At 44.7% G+C, this 25,650-nt stretch overlaps 1 protein-coding gene across 3 annotated transcripts in view; it reads right to left on the bottom strand.

Moving 5' to 3' along the window:
• Positions 1–25,650, bottom strand: part of BCAR3 (BCAR3 adaptor protein, NSP family member) — a 109,154-nt gene that overhangs the window by 23,768 nt on the left and 59,736 nt on the right. The window contains exon 1 of one of the 3 annotated variants that reach the window (XM_040406678.1): positions 11,351–11,639. The exons of the other annotated variants lie outside the window; for them this stretch is intronic. Coding sequence (XP_040262612.1) covers positions 11,351–11,440 — 90 coding nt within the window. The 5' untranslated portion in view covers positions 11,441–11,639. Of the gene's footprint in view, positions 1–11,350; positions 11,640–25,650 lie in introns of those variants that run through there. 3 annotated transcript variants of the gene reach the window in all.

Here is a 25,650-nt window from a genome sequence, read left to right as displayed (position 1 = left end):
CAAAAGATGCAGAGAGCACTCCGTGTGCTGTCCGCATCCGTTGCTCTGTTTCGTGGCGCCCGCGCTTTGCGGACAAGAATAGGCAGTTATATTAAAGGCTGTCCGTGCCGTTCCGCAAATTGCAGAACCGCAAAACACACCACGGTCATGTGCATGTAGCCTTAATATAGTAAATCCTGGGTTATGAATATCCAGCAATTCTCCACCATCCACACTGTTATAATACACCACATCCGCTGCTCATGCCCAGTATGTCCTCCAGTGTAATAGAATTTTCCCTAAAGTACACAGATGAGCCTTACAATAGCGGAGAGGTCTCGTACGTCCTGTGTGAGTGTAAGCTGATGCCCACCAGAGACCCGGGTGTCAGCCCATCAGCGGGCCGCTGCGATTCCTCAGGGCTTGATGTCATTACAGTATATGTATGAGAGAGGCTCGCATCAAGTAACCTGTAATCTAATTATCATTACATATCGGATTATGAACTGCTGAAAGATTGGATTAGAAACACTTCGCGTGCTGAAATAAATATCAGGTCTATCGTCTATAGATTTTTCTGACATCTTTCATTCATTGCACGTACCATTTTATTCACAGAGGATTTAAAGGCATCGTGCGCGATTTGACATTTTTTTTATTATTATTTTATAATGGCCGGGATTCAGATATTGTTAAAAACTTGGTACTATATTACAAAGCCTATTTTTGTGATGTCTGAATTCCGGTTAAACCATTTTTCTCCATTCATAACTAACAGATGTTCGAGATTACAAAAAGACAGTATGGGTTCTTACAGAAACAGCGCCACCCTTGTTCCGGGGCTGTGTTTGGTATTACATGTAAGCTGCATTCAAGTTAATGAAGATGAGCTGCGATATCATACAAAACCCATGAACCATAGGCCCTTATCTCTTCTCAGACAATGCCATGAAAGGGCATCTGTCAGCAGATTTGTACCTATGACACCGGCTGACCTGTTACATGTGCCCTTGGCAGCTGAAGGCATCTGCGTTAATCCCATGTTCATATGTATCCGCATTGCTGAGAAAAATTTAGTATTAATATATGCAAATGAGCCTCTAGGAGCACTGGAGGTGTTGCCTTTACCCCTAAAGGCTCAGCTCTCTCTGCAGCTGCCACGCCCTCTGCACTTTGATTGACAGGGCCAGGTGTTATGATGTTTTCACTGCCTGTGGACATAGGGATGGGGAAAGCACATTATCTGTGTGCTTTCCGCAGCTGTATATTCGTTCCGCAAAATGATAGAACAGGTCTTATACTTGGGTGCAAAATGCAGAACATAGACCTATTGATGTCAATGGGTCCACAAAGAATGTTGATGCGACATGGACTGTATTTAGCGAATACATATGGCCTTATATCAAGTTTAACAGACTATTGTAAGTTCTTTCAAAAGCAGAATACTCCCAGTGGAGGTTTATTCTCTTGTTCCCACAAACCACGACACTGAAAGTCTGGTGAAGACAACTTGTACTTGTCAAAAAGACAACATTAGTCAAATACGTTCAGGTGGAGCCAGACTGAGGAGAATGGGGCAGGAATTCTTTATCTACAGCACGTTTCTTTTTATGGCTGCTGTAAAATCTAACATGTGTCAGCAACACAAAAGGTGGTGGCTGCACTTCTCATGAAGGCATTGCGATAATAAAAGCTTCTGCCATTGTCCGAGGCTGAGAACCTAGAAAGCACATGGACCTCAAACAAGGAAAGTTTCAGATTCTTACGACTGGCCGAGTAGATGCTGAGAAAGTTTTAGGAATGTGTCCTGTGGGTCAAGAAATCTCAGCTGTGCCTCTCCAACTAAAACAACATTCAGGCCAGGGTCCTGAACGCCCACCCGTCTTCTGCCCACTGGATGTCCGGTTGTTCTTCCAAAAACCTAAACCGGATCAGTCCACTGTGTCTGAAACTAACGCGTCTTTCTAGCGTTCCACAGACTGTTCAGGCCCCCCAGAGAGTTTCGCTTGGGGGACACATGGGGGCAATGACACCATTAATTTTTGTATTTTGGTATGGTTTTGCTTTTTCGTGCTTTCCCGCTCTTTTATTTCAGGTTTACATGAAATGGTTAAGTTCTGTCAGAATCAGCTGGTTTTAGCCGGTCTCACCTGAGCATTGGATGTCAAGCAGGGATCCTCTCTGATTGGTGCAGCTGGTTGCTGAGGGAGATTTCCAGACAGCTGATTGGTGTGGATGCCAGCGGCGGGAAAGTATGGTCCTTAAAAAGAGGGTTTCGGCGGCGCTTCTGGGCCAGTTTTATCAAGACCGGATCGTCGCCCTGTCCTCCCTCCCTATTCTTATGCTTTATGTCGCTTTGCTTTATTAGAGGGGCTGTATCACTCCGCTATTGCTGAGTGGATTTCGGTAATTATTGGAATTTTTTAATGGTTATTCATTTAATGAATTTGAAGTTTTAATTATTTATTAATGTATTTACCCTTAATAAAGCATTGCGGCCATTTTTATTCCAACACAAGGTGTCATGTCATTATTTTATTAATTACTATGGTTCAGTTATTAAGTCTGAAAGGGGTCATTTGCCTCCATGTACTGAAGGAGGACGTACTTTGTCACATATACCTGTACATATGAAATACCAGTACATATTATATGAGCTTTGTCACGTGGTAACCTCTGCCATACTAGTTATTCTTTGATACTTGAGGGAATTTGTGTATGGGCTCAGTGTCACTAGTCACCTGTCATCTATGAATGACGTAACAGACTTCCTGTGAAAACTTTCCTGTACTAGAAAAACAGGTTATGTGAATTTCACTCGAATATTGCCCATAAATACAGACATGCAGTGGACAGGGTCAGACTTACCCAACAGAGGACTAAAGAATCCTACAGTGCAAGGGGCCAACATTCGGACACTGGAATAGGCCCTTTCCACAACTTAGCAGCACGAGACGCCCTCTGAAGCCAATGAGGTGGTCACCACGATGTATTACTGTTTTTAGGTTTATTTCTAATGTTTTACTCCTTTTTGATTAAATGATAATGCGTGGGGTTACTATGAGGGATGAACGAATCGACTTTGGTTTAAACATCTGAAGTCAATTCGCATAAAACTTTGTTCCAATACTGTACGGAGCAGGAGCTCCTTACAGTATTAGAATGTATTGGCTCCGATGAGCTGAAGTTATTGCTTTGCGAAGTCTTGCGAGACTTCGGGCAATAACTTCATGAATTAATTTGTACTGTAAAAAAACATTTCCCGAACTCGAGTTCGGTTCCAAGCAATAACTTCGGCTCATCAGAGCCAATACATTCTAATACTGTAAGGAGCTCCTGCCCCGTACAGTATTGGAACGAAGTTTTGCGCAAATCGACTTTGGATGTTTTATCCAAAGTCGATTCGCTCATCCCTAGTTACTATGCATAGGTTCTGCATAGCCATAGGGTGGACCATCAAGATCTACAGATCAACAGAGTCTCTGGGAAAAATGCTCACACGAACAATTAACACTGTCTGACTGTCTTAACATGATCCATCTGTAACGGAGTAAAGCTGCCCATAAGTATTAGAAGTTGGTTGAAGCTTAAACAAATCCATACACATTTTTGTCCATATTGGCCATTACTCTTGTTCAAATTGCCCATACACGTTCAATGAAACCGGGCTATGGAAGAAAGATCTTTCTGGGAACGTCTTATCAAAGAACGGGCCTTTGTTTACGAACAACGTTTCTTTGAACGAAAGATCTTTTATCCGATGAAAATATTAAACATGGCCGACTTCCAACGACAATGATGTTATCAGTCAGTAAAAGCAATCGTTCATAATTACATTTCAACCGAGGAATGTTCATTTTGTTTGAAACTGTCCGTTTTGATCAACTTCAGACTAATGTGTATGGGTACCTTAAGACTACATACTCTCCATAGGTGGTGTTAGGCCATTAATGCAAATTAGCTCTCTTCCAGAAAGAAGAAAACCGTCTCTCTAATGCCATCTATAGGCAGCTATCTTGTAAAGTCAATATCCAACCTATTAAAGAGTCTAGAAGCATGACTTCACCCAAACCACAGTCTACTTCAAAAAGAATAGACACCTATGTGTAGATGGCTTTTTTTCAGGGCTCTTGCCCTTCGCCCATACAGAGCAGGGTACTAGTTGGCTGGATGACAGGATTTTGTCATCGCTCTCGGATGCTGATTTACAGAGGCATAAGAGAGTGTTTTCTTACTTCTGGAGGAGAGCTAATCTGCATACTTGTTACCAGGAAGCATTGCCTGTAAAATTCTCTATGCAAGCTAGATTCTCTGCAAGGAGAAAGAGTGCCACCCTATTTATTGGACAATGCCACAGTCTTAAGTTGAAAACCAGGGCAGCACATGCATGTGATAAGGAATCATGTAAGAAGGCATCATTCCAACAGTTCTTCATTCAAGACACTCAAATACCCCTAAAGACGTCCCTACCTGGATAGATCTCATAAAACATTTAGCACTGTATTAGGCTGTGCTCTTTGTTTCAGCATGGAGGGAAATACAAATGACTAAAAAACCATTAGCTTTCATGTTTTCTCCTGAACAGGATCTATTTTCATGCTTTTATATTGTTCTTTATGTGGATGGAAGGCATAAGTGAAGCACGAGTACAGTATACCTTGTACTTTATGTAGGTTTATGTCACCGCCAGTTCTGTGAGAAGATCTGGCAGACGTTCTTCTCTACCTCTTGTATGATGTTCTTTGTTTTGGTTTTACTTTCTCATCTCCTTTCTTTCTGCCAGGTGTCACTTATTTCGACTAATTGTCTACCTTTATAATCCCTCCCATACTGCCTCACTTTGCGGTTTATACTACTTCCTGGATGAGGCGTTCACTGCTGGAGGCTGCTTCTGCTGTTTGTTCAGATAAGTCATTTACTTTATTGTGTTTCCTTGCTTGCTTGATTCTAGGTGACCCTGACTCCATCCGTATTAAGTGCAGGGAGCCGGTGGTCGTGTCCCCTCACTATTATAGGGTTTTCAGGTGCCACACAGTATTAGGTACGCGGGCATGCAATCGTCTACCATACAGACCCTTGCATGTGCATAGCAGTCAGGGAGAGCTCTTAGGGTTTTATAGGGCTCACCTATAAGCTCCTTAGTTTGGGATCAAGCCAGTCGCTCGTTTATTTATATGTTCCAGCTATCTGCTAACTTCATCCGTGACAGTTTCATAGTATAATTTCATACAGTTTTAGTGTCTATTAAACAATGCTTCAACAAAAAATACACATAATTATAAAGTTCTTAAAGTTCTTCTGACACATCCCTCAGAATATATGATGGCTACTTATGTGTTCATTCTCTATTTACTCTGCATTTCTAATCTCCCCACCAGTGCCCAGTATTTGCCACAAAAAAGGCGACAACCCTGCTCTACAAATGTCACTACAGAGAATCGTCTAGTCCGCAGCCTGACTTTATCTCGTTTGTCGGCTCTCTTAGAACGTCCTTCAGCTTGTCTTAAGAACTTTATATTTGTATCCTATTCATAATTCAGGAGAACATTCCTCTACTGTGGATACTAGGAACTGCTAGGCTACATTCTTCCAGTTGTTGACCTCTGGAGTTTAAGGGCAAAAGACATGGGAACTGCATGAATGGTATGTTCAGCTGGATACAAAGAGCAGATGAAAACACTGTAGATCTTAATTAAAGCCTTAATAAGAGTGGGAGACGACCGTCAGGAGCTTGATAATGACCATCACGTAATAACTAGTTCTGCATTCCATACTGTAGAATATGTCTGCTTCACTAGATGAATGTCATGAGAAGGCTCCACTCTATGGACTTTTGGTTGGTGTTTTACAAGCCGATTCTCCTTCATGTAATGGAGGCAGCAACACAAATCTGACTAAGGATATAAATACTCGGCTGAAATGTGAAGAATCAAGCCTGCTAGATATAGCAGTGCGTTTGGTTGTGGAGCAACATGTACAAGGAATTAGATTATAATGTAGCTTCACCTTTGGTGAACCTACCAGAATATATTTAACAGTGCCTTGCAGTGTAGGTTCGCCAGAAATAACACTAGTATATTCAGGACTTGCTATTTAAAGGGATTTCTTGTTGAGAAAACCCATTTTCAATTATCCTGTTAGGGAATTCTTAATTGGGGAGTTAATGGGGTTGTCCCAGATTAGAAAAACATAGCACCACACCTGTCGATAGGTTGTGTATGGTAATGCAGCTCAGTCTCATTCCCGTCCCATTCTCTGAGCTGCAACCCATGGACAGAGGTGGCAATACTTCTGAAAGTAACCATTGGTTTTTATTACTGTACAACCCCTTTAATATAGGTGGGGCACTCATCTAATAGTCAACATGGAGGACTCAAACTATTCATGTATTATGCCTCATTCACACAGTTAGTGTTTGGTCAGTGATTTCCATCAATGATTGTGAGCCAAAACCAGGTGCGGCTCTAAACAGAACAGGAGCAGATCTTTCCCTTATACCTTATGGCCTCATGCACACGACTGTATGTATTTTGCAGTCCGCAAAAACGGAACTGCAAAAAAATACAGATGACGTCCATGTGTATTCCGTATTTTGCGGAACGGAACAGCTGACCCCTAATAGAACAGTCCTATTCTTGTCCGTAATGCAGACAATAATATGACATGTTCTATTTTTTTTGCGGAACTGAATTTTTTTGGGGGGGGGGGCATTAAAATAAATGGTGCCGCATATGGTCCAAAAAACAAACAAACCCGGAACGGACATGGAAAGAAAATACGTTTGTGTGCATGAGCCCCATCTCTGTGTAGCTCCAATCCTGGTTTTAGCTCACAATCACTGATGGAGAGCACTGACCAAAACACTGACGCGTGAATGAGGAATTACCCAGTCTATTGATTTAAATGGGAACTATGTAATGCTTAATTTCCCTGCGGTGGTGCTAGAGTGGAGCTGCACTCTTACCAGAGATTACAGCTGATCCCTTAATGTAGAGGTGAGACACCGTGTGAACAGGAAACACCTCTTACAAAAAGGCTTAAGCATACTGCCCAGGGAATACAAAATCCTTTAAAAAGCATCAAAATGGTATAAAAAAAAATATATAAAAAAAAATAATAAAAAACCCACACACCGCAATGATGCCCCGCCACTCCTGTTCAGATGATTCCCTTGTCCCCTAACAGGTTCTGAAGCCTCTTGACACACAGGAAGTGACTGCTGACCCAATCACTGGCAGCACCAATGACTACCCCCAGTCAATAATTCCTGCATGTTGAGAGGGACCAGGAAGCAAAGACCAGCCAGGGACTGAGACGCTGGACCGGGAGCAGCAGGGAATCAGTGAGGAGAGTATTTTTTTTTTTTTACATTTTCTTTAAACCACTTTGTAAATAATTTGTATTACCTGGACAGCCCATTGAAGTCTAAAGACTTTTCTCAATGTTCTTGCAAATTCAAAGCTTAAATACAACAAACGCCTTCATTTACCGTATGTCCTCATCAAAATACATCTCAGCATTGATCCACATATTTAATTGTACGCGAGGAATTTAAATGTCCAGTAGGCCACAAGCGGAATCTGTTACCACAGCTCAAAATTAACGGGGCGGCCCCCAAACTGCAATACACTGTGTCGCTTTCAAAAGTGTTGTATGTATTGCAAATAAATGTGGTGATAAACAGCCTGATTACAGTAATAACTCACTTTGCCGGTTGCAAATGCCTTCTCCATCTTCTTATCTGTAAAATGATGGCTGCCATTTTGAGCAATTCATGAGAGATGAATTACAAAAGTTTTGGATTTGCTAAAATATATATACACATCTATACACATGCACGCCTTGTATCCTTCTCTTGTGCAAACATGTACAAAAACAAAAAAAATCATAGATGACTCGATAGACACTAGTAATACTGTCATGTGCAGAAATAATCTTCTGTGCCCAAATCCTCATAGGATGAGCTTTATCTAATGTCTGCTTAAATAATGAATACTGTGGAAAGCAGCTACATATAATGATGTCTCAACATAGGGTGATCTTCACAGATCTATGTGTGGACCATCAGTCACAGGCTATTATTATAACACCACAAAATCATGAGGCATCAGCTCTTCTATTCTGTGCTGAAATTTTTGTCTCAGATTATTTTTCCCATGGAATGCCGCAGTATTAATAGTGCATGAAATACATGTGCTGCGCAGGGGACAGGGAGAGGATACATCCGTTCTAAGAAGCGATAAGAAAAAGGGTTGTTTTTGGTTGGCAAGCCTCCGATTTCTAATGTGTTACAGCTTTCTGGTGTGAATAGAAGCAATCCATACAGTAACAAACTCGTGTGTCAGCAAAGAAAACACAGCAATGGTGAGCAAAGTGCTATCTTAATCAAAGTGCTTCAGGTGTAATGGGCATCAGGCCCATTACACCTGAAGATACCTGACATACATACACGGAACGTAGGGAAACACCTGCAACAGCAAATTCTCTCATTCTTATACCGTCCTGTGCTGATGACTAAACTCTGTGTACACCGTGCAGCCAGTATAATACTAGAGATAAGCGACACATAAATCAGCTACACACCAAGACTCTAGAAATAGAAATGTAAAGTTCCACAGAGGGGGAAAAAACAAAAACAAAGAAGCATATTTTGGGTTTTCTTCCCAGGCTGTACACACTCATAAATACTATCTTACTCTCTGGGGGTGGATTATTTCAAAAGGAAGTGACTGGGAATTTCAGGACTATTTTCCAAAGAATAACTTTTATAATCAGCAATAGAAATAAAAGAGAGCGTTTACTATTTCTGGCCTGTTTCATGCATCTGAAATGAGCTTGGCACACAGATTACACCGCCAACCCTTTCTTTTAATGGTCTCTCTGCTGCACCAATAACTCCCTGTATGATTGTACCCTCTGATCACTTTCACGTGGTCAGTATACTGCATCAGTATTTGTAAGACAAGACAAAGAATGGAACATCAGAGAAAATGTATAAGGCCCCATGCACAGGGCCGTGTCCATCTTGCGGTACGCAAACAGTTGGTCCACATAATATAGATAAGGTGCATGTGCCATCCACATTTGTTTTGTAGACCCACTGACTGGCCATAGACTTCTATTATGACGGAATGTAATACAGAATGCCTCTTATGGGTTTCCGTGGTACATGCCGTCATAGAATTCCGTTATGGTCCGTGGTAGCGGAAACTATAACGGGATTCCTTGATAACCCAAACCTGTACGCCGAACTTGAAAACACAAGTTCGCTCATCACTAGTAATGTGTCGTCCATAAGGCTGGTGCAACCAGGGATTTGTGCTCACATGCCGCCTGAGAAAAAATCATTGCTGCAGGAGGTGATGGGGGACCCTGGGAGTCGTAGTTTAGGAATGGTGAGAATTCAAAAGGGAATGGCCCCTTTACATTGTTCCATGGAGCAGACGACTGTTGGGAGGAGTTCCTTCCTGACAATTGCCTGCTCGTCGGTGGAGGTGACCTCTGCATTTACATGCAGCGATCTCCTCCACAGTATGGAGAGGAGTGATCTCTAATACCATCTCTCATCCCTATACAGGGTCTTTGTTGGCAGCAGTGTTCACTTCAGATGGCACGAACTGCTGCCCACAAACGATAGCTTAGGTGACGGCACCAATGATTATTACCAGATGGACGAGTGTTTCACTTGTTCATCGGCAGCAGCCTTAAACGGGCTGATTATCGCTAACGAGTTTTCGTACAAATGCTCGTTAGCAATAATCTGCCTGAATATCGGGCGGTGTAAAGGAGCCTTTAGTATGTTTTCCCCCATTTTATCTTGAGCTTGTGTAAGCTTTAGGCCGAGTGCACACGGCCGTGTTCCGCGGTATGCCGGGCTTTTCTGGCTTTCTCGTATAGTGTATTACTGTAGTGCAGCGGCGACATGAAGCGCATGGCGTCATAGCAACCAATAGCGCCGTGCGCTCCTGCTCTGAACAGGAATTCAGCCCGGCATACCACGGACCGCTCTCAGCCGTGTGCATTCGGCCTTAGGCTAGGGCTACAGAGAGACATGTGTCTCACGACTAAGAATGGTCAACCGTGTCACAATGTGAATGCTGCGATGCGACAGTCACAAAAAAATCCAGACATGGATAGAATTGGTGCCGCAGGTGTCCCACGACTTTTACTGTATGGACTGCAATATAAGTCGTGCACCACATCGACTCGCCTGCGACTTGGCTGTGTTTTTGCAGCCAAATCTCAGCTCTAAAATAGTTGCATGACAGCAAAACGGAGACAGGTTGTGCAGATTTCTTTTTGTTGCGCAACACATCGCCAAGCGGCCCTAGCTTTAGGGTACGGCCACACAGATAGGTTCCGGGTGCAGTTTTTGAAACCAAATTCAAGAATGAATTTAAAAAGTCGTATCTGTCCTTTTATTCACTTCTGATTATGGCTTCCAAAATGGCATCAGAAACCTGACCGTGTGGCCGTACCCTAAAGGTACATACAATGGTTTGGTGGGGTTCACCATGCATTTTAGCACTCTGCTACTGGGTATAAAGCCTCATTCACACGTCCATGCTTAAATCCGTGATGCCTCTGTGAGTCCGTTTTTTAATGTCCGTGTGTCATCCGTGTTTTGCTAACACTGAACAGCTGAAAAATAATTCTTAAAGCATCTCTTCCTGATGATCTGTAAACACGGATTAAACACGGATGGCATCCGTGTTGCATTAGCGGTTTTCACTGACCCATAGACTGTAATGGGTGATGTATCCGTTAACATAATACAGCATGTATCCGATTCCGTGCTAAAAAAAACTGACCTACAGACCGTGTAAAATTAAGTATTAATGCCTGAAAACTGCTAAATATAATATAAAAAGAACGTGGTATAAGGTCAGAGTAGAGGGACATATGGTCTTCTTCTGCCCTCGTTCTTCTATGTTTATCAGAGGATGCACAAGATGAATGATCTGTACATTGATCTGCCGCCTTAAAAACAACAAGCAGACAATTGGAACCCGCACTCCGCACCCATCCTAATGTCAGACAGCACCACTGTGTCTGAGCACAGGCATTAGCTGTTAAAAAAACTTCCTCAAGGCTCCAGCAAACATAACTACAACCCCCCCACATCCAAAAGTTAATATCAATATACAAAATCGAGTCCGATGTCTTACTTCAGAAAAAAAATTGCAAAAACCTGCTATCACTCCGACAGACCGACGAAGCTAATGAGGTAGATAGACCTAAAAATAAGGGTATTTGGCAGAATGTAAATCATCTGGAGAAAGTCAGCATTGTCCACTCTATAGCGGCAAATATTAATCCAAAAAAAACCTAAATAGATTAAAATCCTAATCGTCACACATTATTCACTTACCTTAACCCCAATGACAGATTTGCCCTGGTAGAAGCAGCACAACGCCGCTGTGACGCTCTCAAAGACATTGCAAAAACAGTCCTTGGACATTTTCAGATCTTCTCTATGACTCTGATTAAACACCAAGGAGACTGAAGTGCGAGATGCTCCCCTTCCTCAAGCTGCTACATCTTTGTCCGGCAGGACATTTGTCTTGGTTTATTTGCTCAGATGGAGCAGTGTCTATGAGCTCAGTGCTTTCTGGCATGTGAGTCCTCAGCCTGCCATGTATAGAGTGCGAGAATCCTCATGTGATTCCTCTTACTCACCAATGAAATTCTAACCATCTGAGAAGCCCTCACACCAGCTGAGCTCTAGGGGCTTTCAGAGCTGGACACAAACCAGCAAGGATTCTCATACTGTCAGTGGCATACCTGATGCGCCATGCCTGGATCATGACTTGAGAGTCATCATCACCTCCAGCTCTCCATCCATAAGGGCATGCGGCATGACCCAGAGCCCACTTAAGTGATTAAAGGGCTAAAAATCCCAGCACTTCTATTGATCGCGGTGTCGCTCATATATAAGGGATAATTATCAGCACTGGGGCAGGAGGCGCTGTATACCTCATTTTGTTTGCTTTTAATTATGGGGTATATATTGCAGACCTGACAGATAAAAGCAGCTAACATGATCCTGTTATAACTATGATCTGTTGGTTAAAACCTGCAGTGTTTAGTTAGCTGGGGGGATCGCAAACAGTAACCCCACGTCCCATCAGAGTGTTAGGTACAGCTAGAAAACACGCCACGAGCCGCTGTATAATGTCGCACGTAGTGGAAATGGTGAAGAACAGGGAGGAGTGTTACATCTATGGAACTGTTTGGTTGCGAAACCTTGGCTAAATTATTAAAACCTTTAGAATTCGGCTACGTGCGACATTTCATGTAACGTTTGTCAATGGAGTCGTAATGCGCCATGCAGCGATTGCAATGCGACAGACGCAAAAAAATCCATTGATTTTGTGTCGTGTGACTTTAAAGCCTCATTCACACGTGTTTCACGGACGTGTGCTGTACCTGTTCACCACGGACAGCACAGTCCCTATTCATTTTAATGAGTGTATTCAGACATCAGTGTTTTCAGCACGGATGCATGCTCTATTTTATCTGTGTTTACGGATCCATCACGTCCATTATTAGTCTATGGGTCCGTGAAAACCACGGATGCCATCCGTGTTGCACGGATCATTAAAAAGAGATGCTTTGAAAATTATTTTTCAGCTGTGCAGGGTCAGTGAAACACGGATGCAACACGGACAGCAAACAACGGACACACGGACCCAACACGGATTCATCACTGACCACCTGCTCACGGATTTGAGCACAGACGCGGATGTGTGAATGAGGTTTAACTCCATTGGGGGAGATTTATCAAACTGGTGTAAAGCAGAACTGGTTTAGTTGCCCATAGCAACCAATCAAATTCCACCTTTCATTTTCCAAAGGAGCTCTGAAAAATGAAAGGTGGAATCTGATTGGTTGCTATGGGCAACTAAGCCAGTTTCCCTTTACAGCAGTTTTGATAAATCTCCCTCAACATGCGACTCGCCAGCGACTTGGCTGTGTTTTCACAGCAAAATCACATTTCTAAAATAGTCGCGCGGCAAATAGTTTTGTCTTCCACGACTTTTCTGCATCTGTGTGTAGCCAAACCCTTAGGGTACATGCAAACTGGCTTTTAGCGCCAGAAAAGTGGTGCAAACGGCATGTGGATTTTCTGCATGGATTTCTGTGCGGTTTTCACTGCATTTCCGCACCAATATCCTTGTGGATTTTCTTTTAGACTTACCCCAGATCTCATCCTTTGCGTTGCAAAGGGTTAAATCAGCACTGAAAGTCCACACAAACAATTGACATGCTGCCGAGTTCTAAATCTGTACAGCAGGTCAATTGCATCTGCTTAGCTGATACTGTATTAGGCTACATGCACACAAACATGTTTTGCGGTCCGCAAATTGCGGATCCGCAAAACACAGATGCCGCCTGTGTACATTCCACAATTTGTGGAACAGAACGGGCCGCCCATTATAGAAATGCCTATTCTTGTCTGCAAAACGGACAAGAATAGGACGTTATATTTTTTTTGTGGGACCAAGGAACGGAGCAACGGATGCGGACAGCACACGGAGTGCTGTCCACATCTTTTGCGGCCCCACTGAAGTGAATGGGTCCGGACCCGAGCCGCCGATGCATACCCAAACAATGGTCGTGTGTGTGAGGCCTTATGCTCTGGATTTTCTGCACACAAATCCGTGCCTAATACACACCATGGGGGATAATTTATCATTCTTCGTGCACCACTTTTCTGGCGCTAAAAGCCAGTCTTTGTAAATGACTCCCAATTTCTTGCACGGCTAGCTCAGCTGAATGAGATATTTCATTTAGTGACCTGTTGCTTAATTTTGGAGAAAAGGTACTCCATATGCAAATGAGGAGTTAAGTGCACTGAGGGCGGGCCCAAGCCACACAGTGCACCCTTTCTCCTCTGTCTTTCTTTGCCAGTTCCTCCCTCTCCTTCCTGATTGACATGCTCAGGTAACATTACTATGCAGGAAACTGGCCCTGCCAAGCAAGAAGGAAAGTGCCTGACAGAAGAAGCAGGGGGTGCACACAGTGGCTTGGGACCACCCTCAGTGCACTTAACTGATGATTCGCATATGGATTATAAGTACTTTATAATAGCAACTGAGCTAGCTCTACAAAGCAATGGGGCAGATTTACTAATCCTGAATAAGGCGTAAACCAGTCTATCTAGACCTGCACCAGGTTTATCACAGTGGCTCAGGCTGGCTAATGAATGCGGTGCAGGAACACACACTTTTCTCTGACTCCATAGCGGCTATTGGTTGGTTTAGTTTGAGGCCTTATGCACACGACAGTATTTTTTCACGGTCCGCAAAACGGGGTTCCGTTGGTCCGTGATCCGTGACCGTTTTTTCGTCCGTGGGTCTTCCTTGATTTTTGGAGGATCCACGGACATGAAAAAAAAGTCGTTTTGGTGTCCGCCTGGCCGTGCGGAGCCAAACGGATCCGTCCTGACTTACAATGCAAGTCAATGGGGACGGATCCGTTTGACGTTGACACAATATGGTGCAATTGCAAATGGATCCGTCCCCCATTGACTTTCAATGTAAAGTCAGGAGTTAATATACCATCGGATCAGAGTTTTCTCCAATCCGATGGTATATTTTAACTTGAAGCATCCCCATCACCATGGGAACGCCTCTATGTTAGAATATACCATCGGATTTGAGTTAGATCGTGAAACTCATATCCGACAGTATATTCTAACACAGAGGCGTTCCCATGGTGATGGGGACGCTTCAAGTTAGAATATCCTACGAACTGTGTACATGACTGCCCCCTGCTGCCTGGCAGCACCCGATCTCTTACAGGGGGCTGTGATCCGCACAATTAACCCCTCAGGTGCCACACCTAAAGGGTTAATTGTGCGTATCATAGCCCCCTGTAAGAGATCAGGTGCTGCCAGGCAGGAGGGGGCAGACCCCCTCCCTCCCCAATATTATATTCATTCAATCCCCCATCATTGGTGGCCAGTGCGGCCTCACATCTCAACCCCCCCCCCCCTAGTTAAAATCACGTTCCCCCATCATTGGTGGCAGTGGAGAGTTCCGATCGGAGTCCCAGTTTAATCGATGGGGCTCCGATCGGTAACCATGGCAACCAGGACGCTACTGCAGTCCTGGTAGCCATGGTTACTTAGCAATTTTTAGAAGCATTATACTTACCTGCGAGCTGTGATGTCTGTGACCGGCCGGGCGCTCCTCCTACTGGTAAGTGAAAGGTCTGTGCGGCGCATTGCCTATAGCACAGACCTGTCACTTACCAGTAGGAGGGGCGCCCGGCCAGTCACAGACATCGTAGCTCGCAGGTAAGTATAATGCTTCTAAAAATTGCTAAGTAACCATGGCAACCAGGACTGCAGTAGCGTCCTGGTTGCCATGGTTACCGATCGGAGCCCCAGCGATTAAACTGGGACTCCGATCGGAACTCTCCACTGCCACCAATGATGGGGGAACGTGATTTTAACTAGGGGTGGGGGGGGGTTGAGATGTGAGGCTGCACTGGCCACCAATGATGGGGGATTCGGAACGTGATTTTAACTAGGGGGAGGGGAGATGTGAGGCCGCACTGGCCACCAATGATGGGGGATTCGGAACGTGATTTTAACTGGGGGGGGGGGGGGAGATGTGAGGCTGCACTGGCCACCAATGATGGGGGATTCGGAACGTGATTTTAACTAGGGGGGGGGGAAGATGTGAGACCGCTCTGGCCACCAATGATGGGGGATTCGGAACGTGATTTTAACAAGGGGGGGGGGGGGAGATGTGAGGCCGCACTGGCCACCAATGATGGCGGATTCGGAACGTGATTTTAACTAGGGGGGGGATGTGAGGCCGCACTGGCCACCAATGATGGGGGATTCGGAACGTGATTTTAACAAGGGGGAGGGGGAGATGTGAGGCCGCACTGGCCACCAATGATGGGGGATTCGGAACGTGATTTTAACAAGGGGAGGGGAGATGTGAGGCCACAACTGGCCACCAATGATGGGGGATTCGGAACGTGATTTTAACTGGGGGGCGGGGAGAGGGGAGGCCTCACTGGCCACCAATGAATATAATATTGGGGAGGGAGGGGGTCTGCCCCTCCTGCCTGGCAGCACCTGATCTCTTACAGGGGGCTATGATACGCACAATTAACCCTTTAGGTGTGGCACCTGAGGGGTTAATTGTGCGGATCACAGCCCCCTGTAAAAGATCGGGTGCTGCCAGGCAGCAGGGGGCAGTCATGTACACATTTCTCAGTATATTCTAACTTGAAGCGTCCCCATCACTAGTGAAAACTCATATCTGAAAAAGCTTTTATGCAGACGGATCTGTGATCCGTCTGTGTGAAAGTTGCCAACGGCCACGGATCACGGACGCGGATGCCAATCTTGTGTGCATCCGTGTTTTTTGACGGACCCATTGACTTGAATGGGTCCGTGAACCGTTGTCCGTCAAAAAAATAGGACAGGTCATATTTTTTTGACGGACAGGAAACACGGATCACGGCCACGGATGAACAACGGTGCATTTTCCGAGTTTTCAACTGACCCATTGAAAGTCAATAGGTCCGCAGAAAATCACGGAAAACGGAACAACGGCCACGGATGCACACAATAGTCGTGTGCATGAGGCCTGAGACTGAATTTTATGTTATAACTGTGATGCAATTTTAGTGCTAAATGTTGGATATTAGGCCACGCCCAGTCCATGATGCCACACCTCTTTTACAGTAAGCCAAACCCACAAGATCTAGGGAGCAGACATAATAAGACCAACATTACAAACGTCAATCTCAGCAGAAAGTTCGTTGGTGCAGAATGTGCAAAATGTACAGTATCTGACGTACCTCGGGGCAGTCCGTGCGAGGAAAATTCAAATCTATGCCATCTGTGAGTTGCCATAGATTTGAACTATCATTTATGTTTGTTTTTTTGCGTAAAATTATAGCAAATCTGTCTGTCTGTGAGAAGCCACACCCACTCCACTAAACCCCACCTACTTTTCCTCAGCACTTTTGAAAAGTGGCGAATCTCGCAAATTATGGTGTGTGCAAGTATTTAGTGCCTTTTTGTGGCATAAAATGCCTCATAAATCACTCCCTAGTGCACCAAATTGTGCTAAATTTTGGCCCAGTTTATGATGGGTCCGTCAAGTGTCCTTCATGGTGTCCCTCATTTTCCCAGACACAACACTGCAGCGTGCGGGGCTGTTTTGCCCAGCATTTTTTATGGAAGCTGCAACAAAGGCTCGAATACAGATGGGAACGAGCCCCACAATGTCGTATATTCCCTCCTGCCGCCCAGAGGCAAACTGGGAACTTAAAGTGGCCCTGGAAAATAAACTAAGGCCCCTTTCACACCAGTGAGTTCCAGCCTGTGTCAGCAAAAGCACCTGTCCTGACCTCCAGGGCCGCTCCGCCAATTAGGCGAGGTGAGGCGATAGCCTCAGGCGGCGCGGCCCTGGTGACAAGTGGGGGGCGGCAGAGCACAGAGAGATGAGTGCTTCCATTGTGAAAGCGCTCATCTCCATAGTCATCTGTATGGCCGTCCTCAGGACAGCGATACATATGGATGCTGTGGGGCAGGGGAGAGGCGTCTCCTTTCCCCGTTCCTCTCATAGGCACTAGGCCTGCAACCTATCAGAGACCGGTGCAGGCGGCACAATGAAGTACAGCGCGGGGACACAGGCCGGAAGAGGCCTGCATCGCATAGCTGCCAGCCTGATGGAGGTAAGTATATGTGTAATTATTTTTTAATATAGTACAATAGAGGAGAGGAGTGCTATGGGGGCACTTGTTACTGGCACATGATTGGGGGGCACTTGTTACTGGCACATGATTGGGGGGGCACTTCTTACTGGCACATAATTGGGGGGGCATCTATGGGGGGCACTTACTGGCACATTATTGGGGGCACTTCTTACTGGCACATTATTGGGGGGCACTTTTTACTGGCACATTATTTGGTGGCACTATGGGGGCATTTTTATATGGGGAGCTCTGTATAGGGGCATTTTATACTGGGACACATTATGGTGGGTACTATGGGGAAGGGGAGAGAGGAGTACTATGGGGTCATCCATGGGGGCACTAAGAAGGGGTATTTTATACTTGCAAATTCTGGGGGACACTGAGGGCATCTACTGGGGCTCTATATAGGGGCATTTTATACTGGTACATTATGGGGGCACAAGGAGGAAGGGGGGAGAGGAGCACTATGGGGGCATTTACAGGGGGCACTATATAGGGGTATTTTATACTGGTACATTATGGGGGGCACTAGGAGGAAGGGGGAGAGGAGCACTATGGGCATTTACTGGGGGCACTATATAGGGGTATTTTATACTGGCACATTTTGGGGCACTATGGGGACATTAGCTCAACTGGGTGCATTAAAAGGGGGTATTTTTCTTACACTGGTACACATTATAAGGGGGCATTTTTTGTACTGTCACATTAGAAGGAGAATTATTACTACTGGGGGGCATAATAGTGGGCTTTATTACTACTGGGGGTCTATGGGGAACACGATTACTAGTATGGGCACTATGGGAGCATTATTACTTCTGGGGCACAGTGGGGACATGTTGGGGGCACTGTAGGAGCACTGTTACTACCATGTTTGCTCTAGCAGAGAATTATTACTATTAGTAAGGAGCACTATTACTGTGGGGGCACCTTGGCACAGTATCAGCCACGTTCTGTCCTCCTACAACAACTTACTTGGCTAGCGGCAGTGAGGAGGGCTCAGGTGGTCCCCTGGGCATCAGCCTCTTCCCTCCAGAACCTGTATACCAGTGGTGGAGAATCTATGGCACGGGTGCCAGAGGCGCCACTCAGAGCCCTCTCTGTGGGCACCCGCACCCTGGAAGATGTCTACGGTGTACCAATATGCCTTAGACTTTTACTGCCATTCATCAGCACAGGGCGCACTATGAATGGCACAGGCAGCGCACTGAATGTAGGCTATTATAGCTAAAGTACATGGGATATATACTATATCGGACTGTAGTATTCAGGGTAAATTGCTGTGTTGCCACTTTGCAATAAATAAGTGGGTTTTGGGTTGCAGTTTGGGCACTGCTATATACTATATATACACTATGTTCATCGCCCATTCTCATGCCTGCTGTTCCTCAACATGCCGCTAATCAGCCACTCTCTCACCACTCTCTTATTAGAGGAGAATGTGGTGTTTACTGATTACAAGCGCAGAAAGTCATAATCACAGTCATCGGGAGAATTTATGTGGTTGAAAATTAAGTGTCATGGGACTCCATGAAAGTCCTTTCTAGGGATATCATTAGCCTGGGAAGCATAGAACAAGAACACTTCACCGCCTGCCCAGCCTGCCTGCTGCCAGCACGATACATGGAAACTTCTGTCTATAGGAATTCCATGTAAACAGGAATTAACACATGAAACAACAACAGTCATCCCGGCTACAGCGTTCCCAGCCCGGCTAAAAATCCTTTACCACAGGTCCCTCTCAGGCCTCATTCACACGAAATATGACGGCCATTTTATTTTTTTTTAACGCCCATCACCCCCCTGTTTTCAGAGACATTGCAGTCTATTGGGCTATTCACGTGGCTGTTTTTATCGGTCAGGGAATAACAGACATCCAAAAAATGCCAGACGGACCACATTGAAATTAATAGGCCTGTTTTTAATGGCCGTTTAGGCAGGTGTTAAAGAAAGAAGCAAAACTGATGATAAATGGATAGATGGACAGGTAACGGATGCACATATGGACGCAAAACGGCCATGAAAAGCTGATAGTTTATCCATTTTTAACCCTCGTCGTGTGAATGTAGCCTTATAACATGAAACAGCGGTCTGGATTCTGTTTAAAACGGATACTATGGTGTACTACTACTAGAGAACAAAGACGATGCACAGTCTTCATTGACTAATAAGGCAGTATGTTGGATTGACGGTACCCGACACAAGGCAGTATGTTGGATTGACGGTACCCGACACAAGGCAGTATGTTGGATTGACGGTACCCGACACAAGGCAGTATGTTGGATTGACGGTACCCGACACAAGGCAGTATGTTGGATTGACGGTACCCGACACTATTCCTCCCGTCAGATTTTCTTTGAACATATGGGTATCTGCAAATAATGGTAAAGCTGCTATTCACGCATTCATCATGAGATTGTGTAGATGTTGCATAGTCTCCTCTCTCTACAAGCTTTTTTTTTGGGATTAGGTAGTAAAAGGGGTCCACTGCCCTTCTCTCCTGTGATGGGGAAATGATGCCCTCGGCCATGCTTTCCTCAGATTATGGGGAGCCGTTTGTAATGATGAGATAATGCACACTAAACAGGTACAGGGGTTAAGAAAAAGTGGTATGGTTCATGCACCAAGCTCCCTTCTATTCCACTGGACTGACTGCTGCCACTGCTGAGGTCACCAATTGGCAGGCAGCAGTGACATGCATGTACTGTATATGGCACGCATCACTTCCATTAAAGCGAGCACTGAAAGTAGAGAAGAAAGGAGCTCGTCAGTGGAACTGGAGTGCTGGTGAGTCTTTTTTTAATTAAATAACTGCACCTTGCCTGCATAAATGAAAGGGGTTCCCAGTCTAGGAGAACCCCTTTTATTCTGCTATGGGCCGTTTTACCCTCTTTGTACACCCCTGTTCAAAAGAAAGGCTTTCCATAACACCCAACTTTCTAAAAGCTTAAAGATGGACATTATCAGCCGCCCACGTAGCAAATTATTTTTTACACTAAGCCTTGCCTCCAACTCTGCCCAAAGCCTATCTACATGCCCAATCCAGCCTAGTCCCCTTAGTGCCCCCACACAGTAGTCATGACCCCTTTGTGCCCCCACACAGTAGTCATGCCCCCTGTGTGCCCCCACACAATAGTCATGCCCTCGTTGTACCCCCACACAGTAGACATGACCCATTTGTGGCCCCACACAGTAGTCATGCCCCCTGTGTGCCCCCACACAATAGTCATGACCCCTTTGTGCCCCCACACAGTAGTCATGACCCCTTTGTGCCCTCACACAATAGTCATGCCCTCTTTGTGCACACACAGTAGAATACCATTTAGTGCCCCCAAAACAGCAGAATGCCCTCTCACAATAGTAGTGCTCCACTGCCCACCTTACAATAGTTTAGCCCCTTCCCCTCACAGTAGTGAAGCCTGTACAGTTAATAAAAATAAAAATAATGACCTAGCCCCGTTCCCTTGGTGAGTGGAGAACATCCTGCTCTCCCCAGCCTCAGGTGCGATGTAGTGATGTCATCACGCCTGCTGGACTGAGCACAAGAGCGCACAGACCAGGGGATGATCATGGATTATATCACTGCCCTGCCCCGGCTGCTGGAGAGAGCCATGACCAGGTGAATGGTGAAGCACTGCATTGAACTGTCTCTGCGTTTTCAGGACACAGAGACAGTTCAAAGCAGGACACGACTGTGGGGCAGTGTCCTGCCGGATCCAGGATGGATTGGAAGTATGGTCCAATATTCTGTTCTTTAATCCATAATCAGTGAAGACTACAGGCTGCTACAAATGTCAGCCGACAGTCTGATGATGAGTCTGCAGGGCAACCTGAAAGAATTTGAAATAGAGAGGCTACAAAGAAGTGCTTCCATTAATAAACATATAAATTGCTAGGCAATGCCATAATGTATTCTGCAGTGGCTCCAGAGGCTTCACACTTTGAGTGGGCTCTCTGGTTCATCCAAAGAAAAGTCTGCGCCGCAGCAGCTGTAAAAGTAAACACGTGACAGGTGCAGCGTCCAGCAAAATGTCAATAAGGGCTCATGCACACGACTGTATGGCTTTTTCAGTGTTTTGCGGGCCATTTTTAACGGATCAGTTTTTAGTTTCAGTAGTGTTTCCGGTTCCTTTTTTCCGTATGGCATATACAGTAATTACACAGAAAAAAATGGGCTGGGCATAAAATTTCCAATAGATAGTTCCGCAAAAACGGAATGGATACAGAAGACATACGGAGTACATTCCGTATGTGTTCAGTGTTTTTTTTTGCGGACCCATTGACTTGAATGGAGCCACGGAACGTGATTTGCGGGCAATAATAGGACATGTTCTATCTTGCAACGGAAAAACAGAAATACGGACATGGAATGCACACGGAGACACTTCAGTTTTTTTTGCTGACCCATTTAAATCAATGGTTCAGTAAAAGTAACGCATACTGAATGCAAAAAACGGCCAGTATGCTGAATGCAAAAAACGTTTGTGTGCATGAGCCCTAAGAGCTAACACCTCGGAGCAAACACAAGCTTTACAGGGATTGTCTCATCTCGCCGTTACTAAGGCAAGATGAGATACAGTCCTGACCACCAGCCGGCCAGGAATCAGCAGAGCGCTCCAGTACATGAGAGCTACGGAAAGAGCAAAGCACAGCAAGCTATGCTGTTTCCGTAATTAACTTGCTGTGTTACGCTGTTTCCGTAGCTCATATGCACTGCAATGGAAGATACGGAAACAGCGAGCACCCGAGCGCTCTGCTGTTTCCCATGGGCTGGTGGTCACCCCTGTAAAAAAAAAATTGGTACCAAATGTTAAGGTCAATTAAAATGAGACATGCTTGCAGATAAATACAATTATTTATTTTATTACTGATATCGCTGACATATCCCATAGCGTTTTATACACATCATCTAATACCTCGGAACTGAAGTCGGTTCGGTTTCAAGTTTTAAAGTGGTTTTCCACTTTAAAAATCAATTACCGAAGTTATTCAACGGAGCCCATACATTCTGGTACTGTACTAAGACGGATCTCCGTACAGTATTAATCAGAAGTTATGAACGAAGCGACTTCGGATGTAACATCGGAAGCTCGCTTCGCTCATCTCTACCTATCAGTGTAATCTAGATATCTGTCCTGACAAAATTTATTATTTAGAACAATTTTATTGATGTATTTCTTTTTCCAGACATGAACACAGTGCTGCGCTTCATGCACACAGCCATTTCCGTATTTACAATATATACCGGTAGATACCTTCCGTGTGCATTCCGTATTTTTCTCGCTGCCATCAATAAAAAGGGCTATGCTTATCCGCAATACAGATAAGAATAGGACTCGCTCTGTAGTTTGCACAGCAGCCACATAGAACCCAAAAAGTATGCATGTGTGCATGGCCCCATAGAAATGAATGGGTCAGTGTGCTGTCTGCAGAAAATGTGGATAGCACACAGATGAAAAATATGCTCATGTTCAGGTGCCCTTAAGTCAGTTTTATATGTCTGTAATAAGTGGACTCAGTTCCGATGAACCGATTTATATTAGTTTTGGTTTATCAGATTAGCAGGGATTCTGAGTGTCAAGGCCAAAATATAGATGCTAAAAATTGCAGTCCTATTACATCTTCTATTACCCCATCTTTAGTTTTTTTTTGCCCCACTGACTTCGATGAGAAAACAAGACACTGCTTTCTACAGAATTAGGACTCGTGCACACAAACTTATTTTTTCTCTGTGTCCGTTCCGAATATATGCAGAACCATTCACTTCAATGGGGCCGCATAAAACGGAGATGACTCTGTGTGCATTCTGTGCCTGCATGTCCGCATGGCTATGCTGCAAAAAAATAGAACATGTCCTATTGTTGTCCGCGTTATGGACAAGGATAGTACTGTTGTATTAGGGGCCGGCCGTTTCGCAAAATGCGGAATGCACACGGCCATTATCAGTGTTTTGCGGATCACAAAACAGCCAACGGTCGTGTGCATGAGCCCTCAGTTGTAGGATCATCTTCTACAGCTAGAAGTCGTGCGTCTGACCTGTGTTTGTTGGCCTGATTTTCATCCATCTGTATGTCTACTGAAATGTCTGTTTTCTCTGTGTGGAGCACACAGGATCTTCGTGGTGTGATGGATGAGCTGGGTTGTGCACTCTGAGATCTCTCCCCACTTCTGCTTCCCCTCTCACAGCATGCAGCCTCTTGGAGAAAGAGAGAGCAACCGCAGCTGCATCCCCCTCCGCCCTGCCTTGTCACATTTTTGGGGGAATCAAGGAAGTTTGAACATTTTTAGGGAGCGTGTAGAAAGAGAAAGGGGTACGCCAGGCTGCCGGGCAGTGGGAAAGAGTCCACAGTTTGTAATATTCTATATCAGGGGTCAGCAACCTTTGGCACTCCAGCTGTTGTAAAACTACAATTCCCAGCATGCTCCATTCATTTCTATGGGAGGTCTGAGAAGAGCAGAGCAAGTATGCATGCTGGGAGTTGTAGTTTCATAACAGCTGGAGTGCCGGAGGTTGCCGACCCCTGTTCTATATATACAGTGCTCCCCATAATTATTCATACCCCAGGCAAATTTTGACTTAAAGTTACTTTTATTCAACCAGCAAGTAATTTTTTGACGGGAAATGACATAGGTGTCTCCCAAAAGATAATAAGATGATGTACAAGAGGCATTATTGTGGGGAAAAAAAACATTTCTCAGCTTTTATTTACATTTGAGCAAAAAGTGTCCAGTCCCAAATTATTCATACCCTTCTCAATAATCAATAGAAAAGCCTTTATTGGCCATTACAGCAATCAAACACTTCCTATAATTGCAGACCAGCTTTTTGCATGTCTCCACAGGTATTTTTGCCCATTCATCTTTAGCAATGAGCTCCAAATCTTTCAGGTTGGAGGGTCTTCTTGCCATCACCCGGATCTTTAGCTCCCTCCACAGATTCTCAATTGGATTGAAGTCTGGACTCTGGCTGGGCCACTCCAAAACGTTAATGTTGTTGTCTGCTAACCATTTCTTCACCACTTTTGCTGTGTATTTTGGGTCATTGTCATGCTGAAATGTCCACTGGTGACCAAGGCCAAGTTTCTCTGCAGACTGCCTGATGTTGTCGTTGAGAATCCTCATGTATTGCTCTTTTTTCATGGTGCCGTTTACTGTGATTAGGTTCCCTGGTCCATTGGCCGAAAAACACCCCCAAAGCATTAGGTTCCCACCTTCATGTATGACAGTGGGGATGGTGTTCTTTGGGTTGAAGGCTTCTCCTTTTTTACGCCAACTGGACACTTTTTGTTCAAATGTAAATAAAAGCTGAGAAATGTTTTTTTTCCCCACAATAATGCCTCTTGTACATCGTCTTATTATCTTTTGGGAGACACCTATGTCATTTCCCGTCAAGAAAATACTTGTTGGTTGAATAAAAGTAACTTTAAGTCAAAATTTGCCAGGGGTATGAATAATTATCGGCAGCACTGTATATGTACTACTGATCTATGCAAGAAGATGAGCGCAACAATAGGTAGTAGCGGAGAGGCCAAGTGCTGCACAACACAGCAAAGTGAGAACACAACCCAAGAACTTGTGGACAAGTGGACATATGAAGATAACTGAAGGGCTGATGTCATTTTCTTGCTCTTAAAGACAGCGCAACTTTGATTCCCAATCGCAAACAATCTGTTTTGAGCAACTCGTTCCTTCAGATCATGCTAAAAAAAGAGGCCAGCTTATATCATTTCCAGATCTAAGGGGCGTTATACCAAGCACAATGCTGGTTTTGTGAAGTATAATTGCTGCTCACAAGTCATCTAAATGATGTTTATGACCCATAAATAGATGAACAGAGAAGACAAGCAGAAATCAAAGATTTATTAAATGTTGCGTTTCAAGTCATTTGTAAGAAGCCATTCATATGACTAATAAAGGGGCTTCAAACGCACTTGTATTCTC

Source organism: Bufo bufo, chromosome 9, assembly GCF_905171765.1.
Source record: "Bufo bufo chromosome 9, aBufBuf1.1, whole genome shotgun sequence".
Lineage (NCBI taxonomy): Eukaryota > Metazoa > Chordata > Amphibia > Anura > Bufonidae > Bufo > Bufo bufo.
This window is presented reverse-complemented; position numbering and strand designations above follow the sequence as displayed.